The sequence below is a fragment of the Rutilus rutilus genome (genome assembly GCF_951802725.1).
Source record: "Rutilus rutilus genome assembly, chromosome: 7".
Lineage (NCBI taxonomy): Eukaryota > Metazoa > Chordata > Actinopteri > Cypriniformes > Leuciscidae > Rutilus > Rutilus rutilus.
This window is the reverse complement of record NC_140221.1, coordinates 43413492-43438506: the sequence shown is the minus strand read 5'-3', so window position 1 is coordinate 43438506 and position 25015 is coordinate 43413492. Positions and strand designations below refer to the sequence as shown.

Below are 25015 nucleotides of genomic sequence, written 5' to 3'. Positions count from 1 at the left end.
GGTTTAAATCATACTTATCTGACCGTTATCAGTTTGTAGCAGTAAATGAAGAGATGTCTTATCAATCACAAGTTCAGTATGGCGTACCACAGGGCTCAGTACTAGGACCGCTGCTGTTCACTCTGTACATGCTGCCATTAGGAGATATTATTAGGAAACATGGAATTAGCTTCCACTGTTATGCCGACGATACTCAGCTCTATATTTCTTCAAAACCTAACGAAACTTACCAATTCACTAAATTAACAGAATGCATAGCTGATATAAAAAACTGGATGACTCGTAATTTCCTACTTCTAAATTCTGAAAAAACAGAGATTCTAATTATTGGACAAAAAACTTCCTCACGTAATAACCTAGAATACTGTCTAACACTTGATGGCTGCTCTGTTAAGTCTTCGTCGTCGGTTAGGAACCTGGGTGTGCTCTTTGATACCAATCTTTCATTTGAAAGTCACGTGTCTAGTATCTGTAAAACCGCATTTTTCCATCTTAAAAATATATCTAAATTACGTCATATGCTCTCATTGACAAATGCGGAACAATTAGTCCATGCGTTCATGACCTCAAGGCTAGATTATTGTAATGCTCTACTGGGTGGTTGCCCTGCACGCTTAATAAACAAACTACAGCTGGTCCAAAACGCAGCAGCTCGAGTTCTTACCAGAACCAGGAAGTATGACCATATTAGCCCGGTTCTGTCAAAACTGCACTGGCTCCCTATTAAACATCGCATCAATTTTAAAATATTGCTGATTACTTACAAAGCACTAAATGGTTTAGCTCCGCGGTACTTGAGCGAGCTCTTAACGCATTATACTCCTTCACGTCTATTGCGATCTCAAAATTCCGGCCAGTTGATAATACCTAGAATATCTAAATCAACTGCTGGCGGTAGATCCTTTTCCTATTTAGCACCAAAACTTTGGAACAGCCTTCCTACCATTGTCCGGGAAGCAGACACACTCTGTCAGTTCAAATCTAGATTAAAGACACATCTCTTTGACATAGCATTCACATAATACATTATAGACTTCTATAATTCAATATTAGGCTGCATAGATTAGGTCAGCTGGAACCGGGAACACTTCCCATAAATCCTGATGTACTTGTTACATCATGAGAAGAATGGCATCTACGCTAATTTTAGTGTCTTTGTTTATCCCAAGGTTTTCCCGCAGCCTGCCGGATCCAGGCCGTTTCCAGATCTGATGAAGGACCTTCGCCTGGACCCGATGTCAATGCAGTGCTGAAGGGCCAACTAGTCTCTCCCTATGGAGGATCCCTTTCCCACTCTACAGATAACGCGTCGTCGGGAAAACTCAATTTGCGTATCTACCCCGAATTGATAAAATAAAATAAAATTCTGAATCAAAACTATAAGGAAACACCAGTAATTTGATTAGGTTTGGTTTGTAGGGAATTCCAAACCTGCACACATATATTCAAACGCACATAACTATAGAACCCATTCTTAATGCGCATCTGAACGCCATCAGCGTTTCTCACAGGTTCGCGTTTAAAGTCTGTGTAGAGAGAATGGTGTCGTCTTGGCGGCCCTAATTTAAAAACAAATGATCGTTGCGACGGAAGCGAATCAATCAAAACTAACTTTAGCTGGAAAATAACTTTATTAAAGAACCGCTATAAAGCCAAAACAATCTTACGTTATATTATACATTTATCTCTGTGAAGCTGCTTTGAGACAATCTACATTGTTAAAAGCGCTATATAAATGAAGATGACTTGACCACCACAATATCTCCAACTAATCTTATAAGTAACGTTACGTTATTAATTTCACAGCGAATCATTTCGACATGTCAATAAGACTTTTATTTTAACTCGTTATATAAAGCAAACGTCACGAGCTAATACAGATAAACAGGGGAATTTCTAACGTTAAAAAAAACATGATGTTCCCAAACTGTTAAGTTACCTTGATGTTTTTAGTATCCAAATGTCTTCGAAATCACCTGGTTGTATCCATAAAAATAACGGCTGCTATCCGATCTGGTGTGTTTGGGTTAATGGCAGCGCGAGCGCATGGCCTTCCAGACGGGTGTCGGTTGTCGGAACTGGGGGGACCGAACCGGATTCCCATTCCCAAATGGCTCCAGAATATGAACTGGATCGGATCGTTCTACCAAGCGTTCATTATGCGACAAACACTGACTTCCTCCAGGGGGCGAATGTTGGCTCAAGAATCGCAGCATGTTTTCGTTTTTTTGCACATCATTTGTATGACAGAGAATATAATGGTTTAAATCTAGTAATTCCACGGATTAGTACCGGACACATATATGGATATACAACTCGGTAATCTCTGTAAACAATTATTAAACGGCATTCTTGATCATCACAAACGACTTTGATTAGTTCTTGATCACCACAAACGACTGTGGTTAGTCCATCTCGACCAGCGCTGAGAAAAGTAACAGGTACCACGTGACAAAGTTATCGGTGTGTTTCTTCAGCAGTGGTACGGATAATATTTTTTTTGCATGAAGCATGATACAGAGAACATTTAATAGCCTCTAAGTTAAAAATACACAGTGAAGAGGAAAAACTGGATAATTATTATTAAGCCCCTACATACCTGACCAATCAGATGCGACGTTCTGTTCGCCATGCCACGCCTATTCTGCTCAACTTTCAGTGGTTCTGCAGTTGGATCCTCTTCTTTACTTTTTCCAGGGATTTATTCCTCAAGGCTGCCGGACGCAGGACGGAGGGGGACTGGTGATGGGACGGGCCATGGGAGCGTGGGCGGCTTCGTGACGTGGGTGAAGAACCACTGAGCCAACACCAAAATGTACGACAAACAAAACTATAGTGAACATGTATTATGACAGAGCGTGTAGTTATAATACAGAATTTTATTTTAGGCCTAACCAAAATAAATTAGATAAAGTAAAAACAGGTACATGCTTTATATATATAGGGGACAAGGTAAAAATAGATGTAATTAGATGGTTTTTTTTTTTTTTATGAACAAAAATACATCTAATAATATTTCTTTACAAAATATATTTTATATAGGCCTATTAGCTATTTATTCATTCTTAAGCATTAGTATTAGTAATATAAATCTAAACATATAAACATTCATAGATTTTTTTTTTTCTATTTATTGACAGTATTTATTTAAGAGTGAATTTGTTGCTCATGGTTTGGTTATAATTATGTTATGATACAAATATTTTTATGGTGTCAGAGAATTGCTGTCAAAAGATGTCTTTTAAAAGCATTTGATGCATTTCTATATCCTGTAGATGGAGCTCTGTGCTTATGTAAAGAATGCATAGTTTGATTAAGCTTCATGATTTTTAGTATAACAACCACGACACTGATATATATGGTTTATCATCAGTGTACCTTTCTGTCAATAGTGATTTCTCTGAATCAGAAAATAATACAAAAAATAACACCAAAGCATATACTTCATGTTGACTTCAGTTCATGAATCACAGGCAATAAATCTTAAGCCTGAAGGCATTATTTCTTTAACCTCAAACGGAAGGCAGCAGTAGGAGGAGAAATGTAACGGTTCATAACACCTCCTACACTTGGACAGAATCACAGAGCAGAAAGCCGAAAGAGTTCACATCTACCAAAATGATTCTCCATTGGACAAAGTTGCTTTCAGTTGTCATCCTGTTTGAAAATGCTAAAGGCTGGAATTCTTCTTCAGGTCAGATAGAAATCAGAATAAGTTTTGCCTCAAATTCATTGGTCACACTTTAGTGTTGTTTTTCTGTAATGTATAATAGCATTTCTCCTAGAGGTTTACAATACCTAAATGATTTTACCACAGATACGGTCTCTGTGCCGACCATAATTAAACTTCAGGCTTTGGACATGTGGAGACTGGAGATGGAGTGGACAATGAATCAGAAAGAAGAAGGCAGAAACCAAACGTTTGAAATACAAGTTGGACGCACAACAAACATGGATGTTGTCGACAGCGTGCGTGAAACTCATCACTACTTTTCATCATTACCTGATTTTTGTTTTGCACTAATGGTTTACAGTCTATTCACAGATAAATGTTAGCAGAGGATCACTGGTTTGGACCTCAGAGCTCCCGCTGAACTGTGTTGATCACTCTGTCAGAATAAGACTCGTCTCTGACGCGTCACCATCCGGCTCCTGGAGTTCATGGAAAACGAACTATGGTAGGCGTTTAAAGTTCATTTCAAAAGTTCATAAGAAGAACTCCATAAAAATGTAGTTGGGTCCAAAAGTCTAAGACAACATTGCAAATATAAGATCTGCTGTCAAAAACGCAAAAGAGAGACAAAAAAAATGTTCTATACAACTTTTCAGTAAAATTGCACATTCTAAAAATCACTAAGACTAAACCAGAACACTGAGATATTTGTGTATATTTGTGACCATGCATGGACCTTAAAACCAGTCACATGGTTTCCATTGATGTATGATTTGTTAGGATAGGACAATATTTGGCCGAGATACTATTTGAAAATCTGCAATCTGAGGGTGCAAAAAAAAAAGAAACATTGAGAAAATCGCCTTTTGTCCATTTATGTTCGCGATTGTGCTGCATTCACTCACAAAAATATATATATTTACAGTAGGAAATGTACAAAATATCTTCATGGAACATGATCTTTACTCAATATCCTAATGATATCTGGCATAAAAGAAAAATAGATCATTTTGACCCATACAATGTATTGTTGGCTATTGCCGCAAATACCCATGCTACTTGTGACTTGTTTTATGAACCAGGGTCACATACATACACATATATATATATATATATATATATATATATATATATATATACACACACACACACATAATATAATATATATATATATATATACACACACACACACACATACATTATATAATATATATATATATATATATATATATATATATATATATATATATATATATATATATATATATATATATATATACACACACACACACACACACATACATTATATAATATATATATATATATATATATATATATATATATATATATATATATATATATATATATATATATATATATATATATATCTATCAGGGCTGCACGATATTGAAGAAAAATGCGATAACTCATCAAATAATGCGATATTCGATATGGGATACGATAATGCTTAAAGTGTGTAAAATAAATTTAAATTATCTTTAAAATATATTCAAAATTAATTATAACCTACATACTAGTGCTGCACGATTAATCATATAGCAAATTCGCAATCGTGATATCAAGACTATGTTATTATATGACGTAAAATGCTGCGATTTTATGAAATAAATAAAGGCATGTGTGGACATGACAACCCATTCTCTCTGACAGCTGTTTGCCCATTTTCTACACCGCTAATAAAAAGAAGACCAGGCAGTTTCAGTTTAGGCAGTGGCCCGACTTTTTCCGGTGTACAGCGCGGAGAACAGGTGAAGATAGAAGCCGAGCGTGGCCAGAAAACCGCTACCTCTGTTATATGGCGATATTTTGGCTATAAGATAACCGACACTGAGCAGAGAGAGCAGGGCTGCCAACTCTCACTCATTCAGCGTGAGACTCACCCCACTGCAATGTGACGTCGGAGTGACGTCTTTTCGAAGTAATTTTTGGACATCCAATTTCGGTCAACTAAAGGGGTTGTTTTGTAACACCAGGCGACGTCTTTTTTCAACATCTACCGCACGTCTAATGTTGACGTCCGTGGGACCTCCGTGTAAGGGCTATTTATAGTCCAAATGTGGTCGGTTGTGGATGTCATTTCAACATCATATTTAGACTAATTTTAGACGTCGTTTTTATACTTCTATAACTGTAGTCCCATGTTTCAAAAGGGTGGAGGACATGTTTTCTGTACCATGTATTAACATTTACATTTATGCATTTGGCAAACGCTTTTATCCAAAGTGACTTACATTGCATTACACATTTACATTTCTATCAGTTCTTGCTTTCCCTGGGAATCGAACCCATGATCTTGGCGTTGCAAGCGCCAACGCTCTACTGTTTGAGCTACAGAAAAGCTGTATTAATCTGTATTAATTTTCCTGTAGCTTTGTTTGGCTCAGCGGCTAGTTTCACCAGGAAATGCATTACACCTTTGTATGCGTCTCCAGTTATCGCCTGCTGCTGAGACAAAGAGTTTTTGGAAAATGATCTTAAATAATTATAAATAATCTGTATTCATATGTATTAATCATGTTGATAACAACAATGTTGATATTTGTAAAAAAAATAAAAAAAACATATTAATCATGTAAATTTCCTGCACCTGTCATAGACGTCCAAATGATGTCCAAAAAAATTACCCAGTTCAAAGGTCAAATGTTGAACGTCAATATGACATCCAAGTTGGGTCATGGTTGGACGTCCAAATAGTGGACCTAGTTTGGACGTCGAATAGATGTCCAGAATTGGTCATGGACTGACGGACCCAATATAGACATGATCTGCACGTCTATCCGACGTTGACACTTTTCACACACGCTCTCAACGCCACACATCCATTTTCTCACGCAGAGAAAAATCGTGAAGCAAAGAGGACACTGACAGACTAGACAGAGCAGGTTACTTTTGGTAGGAACAAATTCTCAGCTCTCAGATTCCGTCAATTTTATTACTTTTGTAAATGTGACGTGACAGATCGTGGTCGTGAACCAAACATCTCTTAAGCCCAATTTACTTCTGCGTCGAACTCACGCCGTAGCTACGTCGTAGGCTGTGTGTAGCAGGCGTACCCTGACGTGCACCTCTCCAAAAATGTAACAACGCGTCAATTCTGCGTGAACCGCAAACGCTGTGATTGGTCTGCTTGAACCCCTCCTTCGGGTTTCACGTTCCCTCTGCATGTGTAATTGCACATCAACGCAGACAACGACGCAGAAGTAAATGAAAACCAACGCGTAGAGGCTCCGACGCAGAAGTATAAATCAGCCTTTATTACTCTTTTCTAGTTAATAGTAAATAAACACGAATGAACAATAGGTGTGTTGTAAGATACAGTATAACTTACCGAAATGTTTATGCCTCATACTATAATATCAATCAATCAGTGTTTTTCTAACCGCGGAAAGAGGTCAATAAAACAGCTGGAGAACAATGTCACATAACGTCACATTTACCTCAGGAAAGCCATTTGACAGCACGTTAGTTGGATAGAGTATTTTGCTAAAAATGTGCACTATATTAAATATTTATTATATTTTTACTTATATCATTAAAATATTGTAACGTTGTTATTATAGCCTAGTAAAAAACACATTATATTTCATTTGAGTTGTTATTTTTAACCTTTAATAATAATAATACCAGCTGACGAGATGGACACTCTATATGTTTTTTTCTTGAGAAAAATTAACATGTATCTACTGTACCTAATATTTATTCAAATAAATAGATATTGAATCAAGATCGGAATCAAATCACAAGATTTGAATTTAAATCATGAAATTTGTGTCAAGCAATAATAAAAACAGTAGCCTACCAGTCATTGTACCATGTTGACACTAAACTTAACAAAATTCTGTTTAGTAACCAAATGTTTTGATAATCACAATACACATTGTTGTAGATTTTTTCCCTAAACCCCGACTACCACAGTAGTCGATTGTCGAGTTCACGCGCGTGATCATAGGTACTAAACCTATGCGCGTGAACTCGACAATCGACTAGGGCAACACCGATTTTTGTCGTTGTTCTCTGTACTGACAGCACTCCAAATGTACAAAAAAATGAGCTCAATGTTAAAATTGTCCGGAGTCCTCCTTTAATCACAAGATTCTAACAGACTGTCTAGTTTCATTTCCCAAACTATGTTATTTTTTACATACATATGCACACAGTCAAAGACACAAGTTTTCCATTGGTTTCGTACAACACATCCTGTTCCCGTGTTAGATGTTAGAAACATGGTTAGTTTAATACACAGTTTAAAATTTCTACGACAACATCCTGCTTAAATGTCCCTGTTTGTCTGGACAGAATGTTCAAAATATCTTATTTTCATGAGCATACAAATGTTCTTATTTATTGTCCTATTTATTTTATACTATTGTACTATTGAGACAATAACAAGTTTGCAGTAATGCAAAGATGTCATTATTTAATTTTGTAAAAAACATAATTTTAATTTGAAAACACTGTGCATTTAGTTGTTGTTGCTAGTTTGAGTTGAGAAATAGGCCTACGCATTTCAGCATTATCACTAATCTGTGTGTGCATTTTCCTTGAGAACCAAGCAAGCTGACTCATGAAACCATTTGGTTATTATATCGCAATCGCATATTGCAATCGCAGTATTGACCTCAATAATCGCAATATGACATTTTCCCCAAATCGTACAGCCCTACTACATACGTGTTTCACATTCTTTATGTGACAAGAAAACAGTGAACAGCAGTGTTTTACTGTAGCATAAGAAGTGTTATTTTAACCACTGGGTTTAGGGTTTCAGGAAAGCCTACATTAGGTTTATTTAACAACAGAAACTGAATAATCAAATGTAGAAATAAAACACTGCTTAGTTTTGACTGTATGAATTAAATATATACTGATTCTTATTAAAGCTACTAAAGTTATTTAGCCAAGAGCAGTGAGGTATTTTCTATTTGGGCCCTATTTTAACGATCTGAAACGCAAGTATCAAGCACGAAACGCAAGTAACTTTGTGGGCGGGTCTTGGGCACTGTTGCTATTATACCGGCGGGATAAATGACTCTTGCGCCCGACGCAAATCTAAAATGGGTTGGTCTGAAGTAGCTTCATTACTCATAGGTGTGGTTTGGGCGTAACGTGAAATAAACCAATCAGAGTGTCATCTCACATTCCCTTTAAGAGCAGGCGCGCTCATTCCATGGTGGATTGCTGTTATAACTGTGGATTTGCCAGGCGCACGCCAGGAGCGGTTCACAGCCGAGGAGACCGACGTTCTCGTCAGGGCCGTAAAACACAGAGAAGTGACATTGTATGGGGATGGGAGAAACCCACCCAAATTAGCTTTGGTTAAACAGGTGTATAATAATAATGTGGGTAAATGTGTAAGCTAGATTTATCCCTATTTTTTCACATCTTCATGGACAAAACAATGATTTCCCTCGTGTGTTAATATTTTTCCTTGTAATAATGTATGGTTTTCTAAAAATGAGAACTGCTGCATCTGTGTGTAGATGAGATAAGCAAAGTGCATGCGCGTTGTGCACACGCTACATTGATTATGGCCAAGCATGCGCCCTTAAAATAGCATATAAATAACATGCGCAACGCGCCACTGACTTTACACTAGGTTTTTCCTGGTCAGTGGCGGAATTGTTTTCTAAACCTGCAAAATAGCAGCAGGGAACGTTTGCGGCGGAACACGCCTCCTCTTTTCGCTGAACCGCCCCCGGGAGCGCAAATGCATTTCCTAGTTTACCGACGTGCGTCTGCGGAGGGAAAAGTCTGCTGTGCGTCGGGTGCAAAATAGGAATGATACATGCGTCTGTGTACAAAGTCAATTGCGCTGGGTGCAAGATAGGGCCCTTAGTCTTTTGTTCATGACCCGTTATTGCAAGCTGTTGCGATATGCATATCGCGACATATACATTTGTGATATTTCGATATATTGTGCAGCCCTATCTTATCCCGTCCATATTTTTATTCCTCAAAGTCAAGTCCATAGAGTGTGTAAAAAACACTAATTTATGCATGCATGTATATTTCCACTATTTATTTTTTATGTATACATTTAAATGTGATATATATTGGAAGGCACTTTGACATTAAAGTCAACATGAAATCACAATGGGTAAATTTCTTTTTTTTGTGTGGAATATTGCAGTATTTATTATAAATTATTTATCTGTGCACGTCATCATTTTTTTTTTATTCATGTTTCCTCATAATCTTGAGGGTGAGAAAATGATATAAGCATCTTCCTCTGCTGCTCTTTAGCATTTATGAAATAGTTCCTTATGGCATTTTCTCTGTAAAGTATCATTGTACACAAATTACTGGACCAAGTTAGACTGGTATCATTTAGCTGGTGAGGCTGGTTGACCAACATGCTCTCAGAAGTGCACACTCATCAGTGACAGTTGAGAGGCACATAACAGGCATGTTTAAAGTCAGGACAGTCATGGGTTAAAAGAGGAAGTTAAAGGGATAGTTCACTCAAAAAATTCTGTCATTCCTCACCATGTCGTTCCAAACCTGTAAGATTTTCGTTCATCTTCGGAACTCAAATGAAGATCTTTTAATGAAATCTGAGAGCTTTCTGTCCCTCCGTTGACAGCTACGCAACTGCCACTTTCAAGCCCCAGAAAGGTAGTAAAGACATCAGTAAAGTAATCCATCATGTGACTCCAGTGGTTTAACCTCAATTTTATGAAGCGCTTTATTTGCGCAAAAAAACAACAACCATAATTTACCACTTTATTTGTAAAATATAAATCTCCATTCACGAGAGCACAACGACACGTGCGTGATGTGTTGACGCAAGAGCAGACGTTGCTGTGTGAATGCACTTTGGAGATTAATATCTTGTAAATAAAGTGGTAAATTATGAGTTTTTTTGTATCACTTCATAAAATTGAAGTTAAACCACTGGAGTCACATGATGGATTACTTTACTGGTGTCTTCACTACCTTACTGGGGTTTGAAAGTGGTAGTTGCGTAGCTGTCAATGGAGGGACAGAAAGCTCTCAGATTTCAGCAAAAAGATCTTCATTTGTGTTTCGAAGATGAACACTTACAAAATAATACATCACATTTACTACAGCATCAACAGAAAACACCTTAGCAACGCACTGACAACAAATCACGTGGTGACAATTTCTGAACATGCAAAAACCATTGTTTAAATTTGTGGAGTGTTTGGATGGTGCTATGAACATATTTATTGATATATTTATTTACTCATTTTCTTACAGGGGAGACGAACTTGAATCGCAATGAAATCCTGCTGTTCCCAGATGGACAGGTGTTACGGGAGGGTTCAACAGTGATGTTCTGCTGCATTTTTCCCACAGAGACACATATCACCTCTATGGTCTTCAACAACACCTCTTACAAAGCTATCAACATAAGCACACAGGTCAAAGCCATTAGAGTGGAAAACATCAACGCCACAAATGGATACGGTGTCAACTTTTACAGTTGGAACAGTGGTACAGCAGTGAACTATGTCACCTGTGAGTTCAACTATCCAACTTCATTTTCAAATGGCCCCATATACAGTACAGGCTAAAATATTTCTTACACTATTTCTGCAGTAATTATGACAAAGATGCTAGTTTAAAATGATTTTAATATTTAGTACTTTTTAAAATTTATTTAATTACTTACTTAGTCTTAATATTTATAACTAAATTCACCTCAGTATGTTACGGAACCCCTAATGGGACATGGTGAAGCAAAAAAATACAAGATGGAGGAATTATTTGTCAATGCTTCTGCATTGTCTCGCCAATGTGAACGCAAAGTTTCTCGGGGGAACGCAAAAGCATTGACTTATTATATTTCCTCCCATTTCATTTTTTTTCACCATCACGTCCCTTTAGGGGCTCCGTAGTATATTAATTGAATAAACCACAATTCATTTTGTGATTCCTGAAGTTCCAAGAACATGTTTAATAATAAAAAATAGAGAAATATGATTTGAGGTTATATTTTTTTCATTATATATTTTTAGCACTAATTAAGTTATATTGTTTTAATGAATGAAAATGTACATATTTAAAGGGCATGGTGAAGGAAAAAAATATGAGATGGGAGGAAAAATTATTTGTCAATGCTTTTTTATCCTCTTACAAATGTTTTGCGTTCCCTTCAGAAACTTGCCGTTCACTTGCAAAGAACAGAAAAGTTTCTCTGGGGAATGCAAACATTTTACCATCGAAAGCATATATTTTTTCATCCCAACTCATATTTTTTCCATCACCATGTCCCTTTAGGGGGTCCTTAAAAATTTACTGTAAATATATATATATATATATATATATATATAATAATTTTAAGTTATCTTTTGGAAGTTTGAAATGTGATAATTCTTTTTTTTTTTTTTTTTTTAAGAAAGGCAGCTTTTGAAATAAATATTATTCCACTAAATAAAATATAAAATATTTAAGACCGAAGACAACTGTAACAATGAAATAAGCATTTTTTGTAAAGCTGCTTTGAAACTAAATGTTTTGTGAAAAGCGTTATACAAATAAACTTTGTTAAACTAAATTAAGAAGCAAAAAAAAAAAATGCAATAGTAACCCATTACAAACGGAAACATTTCCTATTAATCGTGATGGGAGATTTCTGATTAGAGATTTTAATTTCTGCTAAACCTTGTTCAGTTCCTCCTGATAAACCTCAGGACTTCAGATGCGAGACCAAAGACATGCGAAACGTCTCCTGCTCGTGGAAAATACGCAGAGCTACTCTTCTATTCGAAGAGCAGAGAAGGAGCTACACATTACTAATCAGGTCAGTCTGATTTGATCACTACTACAGAACACAGTGCACTATCTCTGTCCCTGGTAAGGTTATCTGCAAAATCACCTGCCTAATAAGGCTTTAAAAAAAGGAATACGCAAAAGGGAGAAAAGATCAAAAAGATGTAGTGGTTCAACACAACACCACAAGACATTCATTTATGCCCTTAAAGGGACAGTCCACCCACAAATGGAAATTCTGACATTATCTCACCCTCATGTCGTTACAAACTGGTATTGCTTCAAAATATTAGGGTTCAAACAACATTGACTTTCATTATAAGGACAGATTTTTCAAAATATCTTTTGTGTTCATAAGAAAGTCATACAGGTTTGAAATGATGTAAGTGCGAGTAAATGATGAAAGAATTGTCATTTCTGGGTGAACGATCCCTTTAACTGTATTCAGCAGGGCCAAATTCACACAAATTTTAGTTTTGACACATTACGAGCTGAATAAAACTCACTTTGACTGCATTTTCTCCTGTTCAGTGACTCCAGGGCTGTCACCTGGAATCCTGAACCAAATTCTGCAGCCTGCAGTTTTGAAGTCGTTCCACAGCAGATCCACTACAACATCACCTTACTTGTGACAAACAGTTTGGGGCGAGAGAGCGAGACCGACATATTCGATATCAAAGACAGAGGTGAATATGAATATGGAAGTGAAGACTAAAATTCATACGGCAGAGTTAGCAGTTTTGAGGGCTCATACAGCTCAGTGAGATCTGGGTCAGATAAACAAAAGGTTGTAAGATGAAACCTCATATGAACCATCACAATTGTACCCTGGCCTAGATCAAGATGCTTTACCTCAGGTTGCAGAGGGATTGGCCTTATAATCAGTGAATTTCACAGTGCTTTTTGAGGGAATAATGTCAAGATTTTGGGATCACCTCGTTAATTTCTTAACCTTTCAATCTCGCATTAGTTTTTCCAGCCCCTGTGCTTCTTGACGTGGCTGCAGGTGTGTTGGACTCAGTGGTGGTCTTACAGCTGAATGGGAGTTTCAAAGGACTTCTTTTGAGTTGCCAGATTGAAATTGAACCAAGAGTGCCAATAGAGGTAATGCATCACATTAAAGGGATAGTTCTCCTAAAAATATAAATTCGGTCATCAATTACTCGCCATCATGTCCCATAAAACCCATAAGACTTTTGTTAATCTTCAGAACACAAATGAAGATTTTTTTTTTTTATGAAATCTGAGAGATTAAAGTCTATTCACCCAAAACTTCACTTCAAGACGTTCATAAAGAGATTGTAAAAGAAATCCATATGAATCAAGCTATCACTTCAAGGTGTTTTTTTTCTTTTCTTGTTTCACAACATGTTTTTGTGTCTTTATGTTTCCAAATGTTGTGGCATCTGAAATACGTCAAGAGGGAGTTTCAAAAGATCTATTAACTTCTCGTGAAAACAGACTCGCCACATCAGATAAAGTCAATGATCTTAACTGAAATGTTGAGGCACGTCCTGTTTTGTTCTCTTACAGGAGTTAGATAAGAATGGATCTGACTCGGTGCAGAATTACACATTCAGACTCCAGAACCTGAAGCCCAGCACGCAGTACTACACTAGGGGACGCTGTGCAGTTCAGGGGAACAACTGGGGGCAATGGACAAAACAAAGGCGATTCAACACAAGTAAAGTCATGGAGAATCATCACTAATAATAGATAAGACAGGGTGTTCCCACACCTTGGTTAACTTCAAATTCAAGGACCTTTCAAGGACTTTCCAGGTCCAATAACCTCAAATTCAAGGACTTAATGTGGGGACACGTTTCAAGTGAGAGCAAGGTTACATCGGGTTACCTTGTTAATACATTGTTACAGTTTTGTGCGCGTGAACGTCATGGCAAGGTACAACACAAAGTACCTCACGTGGGAAAGCGTAAATGCGCGTAACTAGCGTAAATCAAGCAAGCTAGTATGCATAGGCCACAAAGTGTTGACGAAATAACACATTAGCGGCCCGGAGGGAATAATATGGATTTTTTTTTTTTTAGAAAACTTCTTGCACAAAATGAATTCAAGCACTTTCAAAGGACCTGTATCTATATATGTTTATTTTCAAAAACTTTCCAGGGCCTTGACATTTTTTTTCCAGATTCACAAACTTTCAAGAATTACAAAGACCCGTGGGAATAAGAGAACTAAGGGGTTTTCATACTAGGGTCCATGGAAATGTACAGACAAACATAACATACACACTTATGTTAGATGTGATTAATTGATTTGACAGCACTAATAAATAAATAAATAAATAAATAAAAGAATATTTAATGCAATCAAAGCAGCATTCGATTTTTCTGACCGAGATATAAACTTCACTATATTACTATATACACAACATTAAAGGCGCAGCTAAATGTGACATCTATAATAATGGCTTCATGGTGAAGTAGTTGCTATATTTTTTAAGCTTATTAAATGTTAAAAATTATGGCTTTCAATTATACGGTAATGTTGAATGGTTGTAATAACTCATTTCATCTGCAGAAATTGATAAAAAAACAACAACATTTAATAGAGACATCAGTATCAGTGATACTGGTCTTCATTCATAGTGCTTAGTTAAAAAAATGCCATTAAAAGAATATTTAAAATATACCGTCTTTATGTTTCTTTATACGTATATATAGATATAGAAAGGGTGTCCTTTGCACGGGAATCATCATATTTGGGGGTTTGTTGTCAGGAATTTTAAAAACCTTGATCTAAGCATGACTATTTCTATTGCTCACACCAAAGGTTAGACATTTTTCAAACATGTAATATTGAAAAATTTGGCACATAATTCATCCCACACTGTTTGTGCTACAGACGTCAATAATCCCTCACTATAGCATCAGAAAATCACAGAGGCGCTTTTGACTAGTGAAAGTGAGTAACCACCCAGAACGCCTCAGAAAGTAGTGCTGCACGATTAATCGTATCGCAATCGCAATCGCGATGTCAAGCCTACGCGATTATATGACGCAAAATGCTGCGATTTTATATTAAAACAAATTAGCGCTGTTAACGCACTTATTAATGCAAATGCTTTTAAACCATTCATGCGCGATAAGACATAAAAGAACGAGCTGCCTGTGAATGTCCTCCTGACACACACACACACAGATAGACGCGCGCCAGTATCAAGTTCTCTTTCGCGGTAGAACGAACAACACACATGTATGCCAAAATGAACGCGCTGCCTGTGAATGTCCTGACTGTGACAGACAGAAAGACTCGCGCTAATATCGTGCGTGCGCACAAAACAGCATGACAGAATACAGTCCTCTTTTGAGCTTGAACGAACAATAACACACACAATTATGCCAAAATGTCTTTTTGTCGAGTGTCTTCATAACATAAGAGTAGTCTTATGATGAACATGAAGAGTTGTGATGACTCGTGAAAGAATGAGGCGCGTGTGAGATCCGCGTCTCTGACAGCGGCTGGTCTTAAAGGGACAGTGCACAGTAGCCACTAATTATGTTTTGTCGCTAAAATTCTTTTATTTCTTTTTTTTACCCCTGACATGTATGGTTATATGTACTCTTGTATGTAAATTATGTTTTGTTCTTGTTAAAATGCAATAAAAAAAAAAAATCTGTCGCTAAAGTTAATCAAAGCACAAAGGGAACAGGGAAAAACACTCACTGCTCTTGACTAAAGAACTTTTTTCTTTAGGCTGATTATCACTAATCTGTGTGTGCATTTATTTTCCTTTAGAACCAAGCAAGTTGACTCATGAAACCATTTGTTTATTATATCGCATATCGCAATCGTAATCGCAATATTGACCTCAATTATCGCAATATGACTTTTTCCCCAAATCGTGCAGCCCTATCAGAAAGCACACAGCAACACACCAAAAACACAGCAGCAACCGAATGGCAGTGCCGTAGCAAACACAGTGAATTCTGCACAGCGAGAACATGCAAAAATATAGTTTGCCGTTATTTTGTTTTTCAGAGCCTCTTGTGACCATAGATCTGTGGAGACGAATCAGGGACGATCCCAATCGCACCGTCACACTTGCGTGGAAAAGTGTAAGTTTACATATTCAATATTATTCAAACTTATTTATATTTCTTAACAATTTCCACCATGCATGGTACTTTATATCATGTTATCATGTTAATGTTATTGGCTGAATTGCATTGCAGCTATATTGGCAATATATGTTTTACCCTTTTTAAAATATTTTTATATGTATTAAAAAAATATATCAATTTTTTTTTTCTGTAACAAGACAAATATTCGTACAAGCAATCTGTCCCTCAGGTCGGCAGCAACTCGTCGCGTATTGAAGCCTATGAGGTGTGTGTGAGCAACAGAAATCCACAGAGGAGCGTGTGCATGAATGTCACGCAGAAACAAACGGAAGTACCCTTAGATCTTCACACGTGTAACATCACCGTGAGGGCCGTCATTCAATCTGGCTTATCTATACCATCCCACATCACTATTCCTCCAGCAAACACAGGTGACAAGCTTAATGCTCAGTGTGCAAGGGGCTTCTGTATAACGTGAGATAACTGACTGTTGGTACTGCTGCAGACACACCGAAGGAGAAGAGGATTATGGGTAAGGCAAAGGAATTTCAGCTCACCTGGATGAGGGACTCTGTCGCCACATGTGATTACATCGTAGAGTGGTGCATGCTGGGTTTTGCGTCCCCCTGCAACTTACAGTGGAGAAAAGTCCCAGTTAATCAGACCTCCTTAAACCTGGACACAGGTATAAAGCTGTTTGTATGCGGTGCATATTCTTACAATTCAAGTAACAACAAAACAAAAATAGTACAGTTAATGTGTTTCTAGATATGTGACAACATTACTGTACATATAAAAGCTCTTATAAAACATAGGGAACCTAGGCAGCGTTTTATGCTTCTTTTTTTTTTTTTTTGCATTTAAATATTTTTCAATTAAATATTTTAGAGCTTGGCATAACCACAGTGTAAAAATGACCATGTTTTTAATGGTAAAAGACTGTAAAAATGTTAGGGTTGAAAACTGTAATAAATCAAAATGAAAAATGTTGATTTACATAATTATAATGAATGAGCTTTGATTCATCACATGGTTTTCTCATTAGCACTTGTGTTTTGTGGTGGTTGTCAGTATATTATAAAGGTGCGCAAGATATTTTAGCACTTCAGTAGGTTGGTAAATTAACATTAAATCAGTTAATTTTACTAGAATCAGTTTTTTTGTTTTTTTTTTACTGTAAATTTAAGTTCAATATGTAAAACCAAAATGTTGCTACTATTTCTTTTTTCAGTGAAGATATAAAACTGCCCATGGAGTTTTAACATTTTACATGACTTTCAGTTTTAGAAATCACACTTTTAAAATTAGACCATGGTTCTTTAATTAAAGAAGAAAGAAAAACACTTTATTTTAAGGTGTCATTGTTACAGTGTAATTATATATTTAAGTACTGAGTAATATTAATTAACAACATGTACTTACTATAGGTTTAGGGTTTGGTTGAGGGTTACTTGCATGTAATTATGCATGATTTACTGTTATTACTATGGTAAGTACATGTAAGGACACTGTAAAATACAGTGTTACCAACAGTAGTTGAGGGGGTGAATAAAAATAAGAAATATTTAGATTTTTAGTTGTTTATTTTAATGCTTCTCTTATTTAAATAATTCTAAGTCATCTTGAGAAAAACTATTTTTTTATTTTTTTATTATTGTGCTTAAAAAAATCTCTTTTTTAGATTTTAAAGCAGGAGTTCAATACACATTTATAATCTACAGCTGTAGCGCTGAGGGACACCGACCTCGTGAGAAACAGATCGGATACTTAGAGGAACAGGGTAAGATTGCACACACACTTTACCTGATACACATCTGTAGGACATTAAAGTAGAGCAAAACACAGGCGCTTATACTGTACTGTAGGTGCTATGTTGCACTGGAAAAAAATGCATAAAATGACAACTTTCATATCTGCATTGTGCAATATAACATATAAACAAGTATTTTTTGTGTGTGTTCTGAAGAGCCCACGGAGTACCCTACACTGGACACTAACCCAAACATAACTTGGTCATCGGTAAACCTGAAATGGAGCTTCAATGAGGAGGATCCGAGTCACACTGGATTCATCACAGGATATGTGATTACGGTACAAGAAGATTCAGAGGCCGGCTCCGATCTCAGTAAGTGTTGCGTTGCCCTTAAACGAGCATTCAAACGTGAGCTGATTCATCCTGACACATGAAATAATAGTCAAGACAAATCTTTTTTTTTTTTTTTTTTTGTTTACTGAACCTTTAGACCAAATCCAAAAAAGAAGAGTTTGTATATGTGTTTTTTTTTTGTATCATATTTCATACTTGTGTATCTCATATATATAAATATGAAGTTCAGACTCTAGGAGGAAAAAAAACATATTTTATGCAATTGCTGATATTTATATGGAGGCAAGATTAAGGTTAAATCCTGATAGCTTGTAATGTAAATCAATGACATCTTTATAACAGTATAGCAGACAACTTACATAAAATACTTATAAATATCAATTACTCAATTATCTCCCAATAATATGTCTTAGTAAGATGATATTTAAATGCTTAGTTTAATGATTAAAGCTCTGCAGTTTTTATTAAACATATTGTGCAATGTGATACAATGATGATTGAGAGATGAACAAATAAACCTTCCTCAAAAGCCTGACAGATCATATTTGATACTAATCATATTTCTGACATATTTTAATCTCACGTTATATTCCTGCCCGTTCCCTACACTCCCCTCGCACCTGTTTGCTCTGGCAGGTTCCTTCAGACAGTTCGTGGACGATCCTCACAGCAAGTCTTTCACGGTCAGTGGTCTTGAGGAGGACCAGCTGTACACATTTCACCTGGCAGCATGTACATCTGCAGGCTGTGGACCCGAGACCATCGGCACCTTCAGAACCAGAAAGAACTGTGAGCCAAACCATCACATTCACACTAACAGAAATCAGCCAGTCCTGTTTTATAACGTAACAGCGTTTTCCACACTGTTCTACATCTATCTAAAAGGGGGAGTTCATTCCAAACCTGTGTGACTTACTTTCTTCTGTGGAACATAAAAGATGATATTAATATATCTTGCTGCTTGCTCCTGTGATCAAAGCTGAATTTTCAGCTCCATTACTCCAGTCTTCAGAGTCACATGATCCTTCAGAAATCATTCTAATATGCTGATTTGCTGCTCAAGGAACATTTCTTATTATTATCAATGTTTTTTTCAGTATTCTTTGATGAATATAATTAGTTCAAAAGAACAGCATTTGAAATAGAAATCGTTTGTAAAATCTTTTCAAAACAAAATCTGCCTTCTGCTTGTAATAGAGTAGACAGAAAAGCACAGGCTATAATGCTAAAAATACAACTAAACACCTAATCTGATTGTTTTAATATTTGAAAAATGTTCTACAAAAGCAAAGTTACAAAATTAAAAATCTTTGTCGCAAGTGTGAATAACTCCTTAGAAACACATCATTTCTATACAAAATGTCGTTTGCATATTCATAATGAATTTTAACTATATTTTGTGTGGACAGGCCATTTCATAATGTTGAACAGTAATAAGAGATAATTCTCTCCACAGATTACCTGCTGATGGCCAAGATTTTGATTCCTCTTCTGTTTTTGGTCTGTTGTTGCATTTGTCTGTGGTCGAACAGAAGCACGTAAGTCCATTACAATATTAGCTGTGAGCTAATATGTAATTCATATCTGTGACGTGCTGATGATTTCTTACCAACCGTTTCCAGGATAAGAGGATTTCCGAAAGAAACCTTCGGCTTTCTGCACATAAAAGCACTGGACCTGGATGAAGATCTTTATGAAGTAATTCATTACATTGATGCTGTACAATAATGTAACTGCAGTGCCTTATATTTATTTTGACAGCATAAACCCCAGCAAAAGTTGATTTGATGGTCTTCTGTGGAATCCCAGCCTGGCCATGCTTGTCTCTTTTTTGGCTGATTTCAGACAGGTTTTGGGCAATTTTCAGCACGTGAGCTAAACCAGCAGATAACAGGCTTGAAGAAGTGCGAAAATCAGCTTAAACCAAGCAAACCATCTTAGGCTAGATGAGCTGTTTTTGTGAGCAGGTTACAGAACAGATCAAAATAGATCACAGTGATGTTCTAGTTGAGCCTTTTTACTCAGTAATGTGTGAAAATCATACAATTGCATCCAAGAGAGTGGACCAATTAAGAGAAAAATCAATTATAAATAAATCTACATGTCATTCAATACAAAATATTATCTATAAATATCTATAATTTACTTATCTGGTTTTGGTAAAACTTCACAATTATGTACAATTTGTCTAACATGAACTAACAGTGAGCAAGATATTTTTACTTTGTCAGTGTTAGTTTATGCTTTGCTTTATTGGCATTGATGATTCCATGAAGAACCTTTTAACATTCATATCTTTCCATTGCACATTGGTCTTTTATAAAGTCCTAAATACTCGTTATAAGGTTATTTTTAAACACTGTTAACTTAAAACAGAAAACTTTGTATGCGTTTGATGCATTTAGGCCAGTGGTTTTCAAACTGTGGGTCGCGACCCACTTGTGGGTCACACAGTGAGAAAAGGTGGGTCGCACAAAGGCACTTAGCTGCAGCTAAATTTACGTTACGATGAGTGAAACAAAACCAGTCCGATTAATGACCAAACGACTATGAGTTTTAGCGCCCGCCAAAGTGTTATTTGATCGCTGAGTAATGTAGATGAACTGCTGCGCTTGTGACAGAGTCACAGTGCATGTTTAACTGAAAGAACGAGCAGAGAGAGTAGCCTACTCGGTCGCGCGCGCGCACACTCTCTCTCTCTTCGGAGCCAGGCGAAAGTGTAAAAAAGACTTCACCGTCTCCAAACTAAGCGCTGTCTTGCTCTCTCTCCCTCGCACATATTAATCAAAATAAATCGACACGGTGGTAAAAGGTCGGAAGACCAAAGTTTCATGTGGAGCATTCGGAGATTTTTTTTTCTTCCTCAATTACCGCTGGGTGTGAATTGTGCTAAATAAGTTGTTGCCTTATCTTCTCTGAAAAGCGTCCCAGATTCAGCTGACATAAAACAACACTTCAATTAAACGAAAAAAAACTATCCAGTGATGAAATGTTTTCTGTGTTGACACAAATCTTGGATGTCTATGTCCTAACTGCTGGGATAATCACACAACGCGCATGACACGTCCAATTCGCGAACTAATGACTCCTTTGAACGATTCATTTTAATGAATGGACAACTGATCTTTCCAACAGTGAACTCAGGAGACGTCTGAATCAGTAACACACTTTACAATAAAGTTCTATTTATTACATAAATTACATAAAAAGTACAGTTTGCTTACTCAAGCTTAAGCTTTAAAATAAATAAAACCCCTTGTTTTTATTTGAAAACCATATGACTACATTTTTCCACACAGTGCTATCAAGAATCGATAAGAGAATCGTTAAAGAATCGGATCGATAATCAGAATCGTCAGTGGCATTATTATTATTGATAAAATCTTATCATTTCCCATCCCTATGTGAAGACGGTAAAATTATAATCAAACATTAAAGAACATACATGTTTTTAAAAGTTTTTTTAAGAGTTAAAAGTTTAAAATATTTTGCTAACATGAAGGCTTGTCACTGTCAGTCTTTTTACATCAGTGCAAAACTAGGGAATGCAGATTAAGACCATCAGCATGCATTGATTAATCCCATTGCATGTAGAAAAAAAAAAGTGCGACCAAATCATGCTGGTGCGACCAACTGATAAAGTTGGTAGCACCAGTGCAAGTGGGTCTTGCGATTGATTATACTTGTCTAGGTGGGTCCTAGAACGAAAAAGTTTGGGAACCCCTGATTTAGGCTACACGACATTGGCTTTAGGGTCCTGAAAAAAGATAACGTACGTTTACACGACAACGATGTAACTTACTAAAAACAAAACAAAAGTTTGCTTTTGCAGGCCCCCAAAGCATTGTTGTCGTGTAAATAAACGGCCAAAACTTTTTTTTGGTTGAAAACAGTGTCATGTAAAATAAATGCCCCCTTTTTGAAAACTGATATCTTTATTGTCTCCGTGTAAACTAACAATATTATTGTTTTAACGGTAATGGCATGTGTATTGCGTGTTTACGTAGTATTTCTTTACCAAATGACATCGCCACCTAACGTTAACGTTACTGACCTGGCAGCAGAACACGGTTTTTAGTCGTTTTCACAAATCCGTGTGAACGGGGATCGTTTTGACAATGTTGTCGTCTGTACGCAAAAAAAGCAAAGGAAATACGTTTCCGTTTTTTGTACATCGTTGTCGCGTTAACGTACCTTGAGAAAAAAATGGTTCTGTCAGGAAGTTATCACTGAACGGTTCTTTCAGGAACCAACAATGGTTCTTCTATCTATGGCATCGCTGCAAAACCCCTTTTAGAACCTTTATTTTTTACAATGTACAATTGTTCATGTTTGTTCACAGTGCATTAACTAATGTTAACAAATACAACTTTTAATTTAAAAACTTAAGTAACTTAACTTTAAGACTAATAAATGCTTTAGATGTAGGCTGCTGTTCATTGTTAGTTCATGGTAACTAATGTGGTTAAAGGGACAGTACACCCAAAAATTATCATTTGCTCACCCTTCATGTTGCACCCTCAATATAAAAGCCTAAATTCAATCTGTTCATCATATAAAGCGATTGAGTCTCTTCAGAAAATTTAGACTAAACCGCTCAATTAATATGGATTAGTTTTACGATTTCCTTACAAACTTTTTTAAGTTTTCAAAGTTGTAGTTGCGTAGCTGTCTAACGAGGGACAGAAATCTCTCAGATTTCATCCAAAAGATCTTCATTTGTGCTCCGAAGATGAACTAAATTCTTACGGGTTTAGAACGACATGAGGGTGTAGTGACAGAATTTTCATCTGTAATGAAACCTTCTTGTTAAGTTCTACCCAAACTTTTTTTTTATTTTACATTATTGACAGTTTTCTGTTCTTTTCAAAGGCGAGTGAAAAAATCCATTCTCTGAGGATCGAGGACTGCAAATGGTGCGACGTCGAAATTTTGCCGCCCACCGTCGCAAAGAAAACTTTGTTAGCGAGCGCAGAGGACACGAGTTGTTCATTCACTGGCCCTAAAGTCACGCTGCCCTCGTTCCTGACACCATCATACCATTCCGCCACAGTTCTCACAAACTTCACATACATGTCCTCTGTGCAGCAAGACGTGCCTTCAGAGCTGCTGGAGACCCCTAAGATAGAAGTCACAAGACAGGAGTCTGAGATCTCAGGCTTTTCAAGCGACTATGTCACTTCTGTAGCCACATAAGTAAATGAAGACTCAGTTATGTGATATTTTATACACACCAAAGTAAACAAGCCAGCACTGTAGATCTTATCACAAAGATGTTCAGTAAGACCACGGCATCAGGGGCCCTCTTCCTTCTGCAAAACGGCCTAACAAGAAGTGTTGTGAAATGCGATTTTGCAATATGTCACTTGAGATTTTGTAATGTCTTTCAGGTACTTTATCTGTGTTTTGGTAGACCTTTCTGGTCAGAAAGTACAAAATGTTCTCTCTTGTCTTGAGGGACTGGGTGTTATGGTAACATCACACTTAAAATGATTTGGCCTGGTTTCACAGACAGGGCTTAGATTAAGCCAGGATTAGGTCTTAGTTCAATTAGGACATTTAAGTAGCTTTTATAAACATGTCTTAGAAAACAACATTACTGCTGTGCATCTTGAGACAAAACAATGACACGGACATATTTTATGTCGTCAATGCAAGCTGCTTTCAGTTAAAACAGCTCAGACATGCATTTTAGTCTGGACTAGACTTAAACCTGGTCTGTGAAACCAGGGGATTTAATGCATTTTAGTTTTTGTTCAGCATTTTTAAAGGAAGTCTCTTCTACTCACCAAGGATGCTTTTTTTTTTTACCACAAATAGAGTAAAAACAGTAATATTGTGAACTGTTTTCTACTTGAATACATGTTAAAATGTAATTTTTGTAATAATATGCTGATTTTCTGCTCAAGAATAATTTCTTATTATCAATGTTGAAAACAGTTGCGCTGCTTCATATATCTGTAGAAAAACGGTGTTATTTTGTTCAGGATTCTTTGATGAATAGAAAGTTTAAAAGAACAGCATTTATTTGAAGTAGAAATCTTTTGTAATGTTATAAATGTCTTTACTGTCACTTTTTGATTCATTTAATTTGTCCTTGCTGAATAAATTTTTTTTTAAACTCACTGAACCCAAACTTTTGAACGGTAGTGTGTGTAAAGTTAACATTGACCAAGATTAATAATGCTGTTCATTGTTAGTTCATGATGCATTAACTAATGTTACCAAATTATTTCTGGTAAAATGTTACCGCTACAGGGCAATGTGCATTTGACTGTTCATTCTGCCAACAATCTTGGCTTTCCTTATGAAATACATGATTCTAGACAGATAAGACAGTGAGTCTTCTGAAATTGAGACTATCTAGTACTGATCTACTACAGAAGAGGTAAA

The 25015-nt window shown here is 36.5% G+C and overlaps 2 protein-coding genes across 2 annotated transcripts in view; one reads left to right on the top strand and one right to left on the bottom strand.

Moving 5' to 3' along the window:
- The window catches only part of lifra (LIF receptor subunit alpha a), a 30085-nt gene extending 27967 nt beyond the window's left edge, over positions 1–2118 (bottom strand). Inside the window, exon 1 of the mRNA XM_084414827.1 lies at positions 1940–2118. The gene's annotated coding sequence lies outside the window, so the exon portion shown is untranslated. The remainder of the gene's footprint in view (positions 1–1939) is intronic.
- Positions 2119–3549: 1431 nt separating this feature from the next.
- On the top strand, positions 3550–24752 carry osmr (oncostatin M receptor). Its single transcript, XM_084413341.1, has 17 exons — positions 3550–3694; positions 3818–3969; positions 4046–4178; positions 10916–11176; positions 12332–12461; positions 12962–13116; positions 13401–13534; positions 13964–14114; positions 16433–16509; positions 16745–16946; positions 17021–17200; positions 18197–18295; positions 18482–18640; positions 19259–19411; positions 20079–20160; positions 20245–20320; positions 23495–24752. The coding sequence occupies exons 1-17, from the start codon at positions 3619–3621 to the stop codon at positions 23816–23818; spliced, it is 2544 nt and encodes an 847-aa protein (XP_084269467.1). The 5' UTR covers positions 3550–3618; the 3' UTR covers positions 23819–24752.
- Positions 24753–25015: the final 263 nt, after the last annotated feature.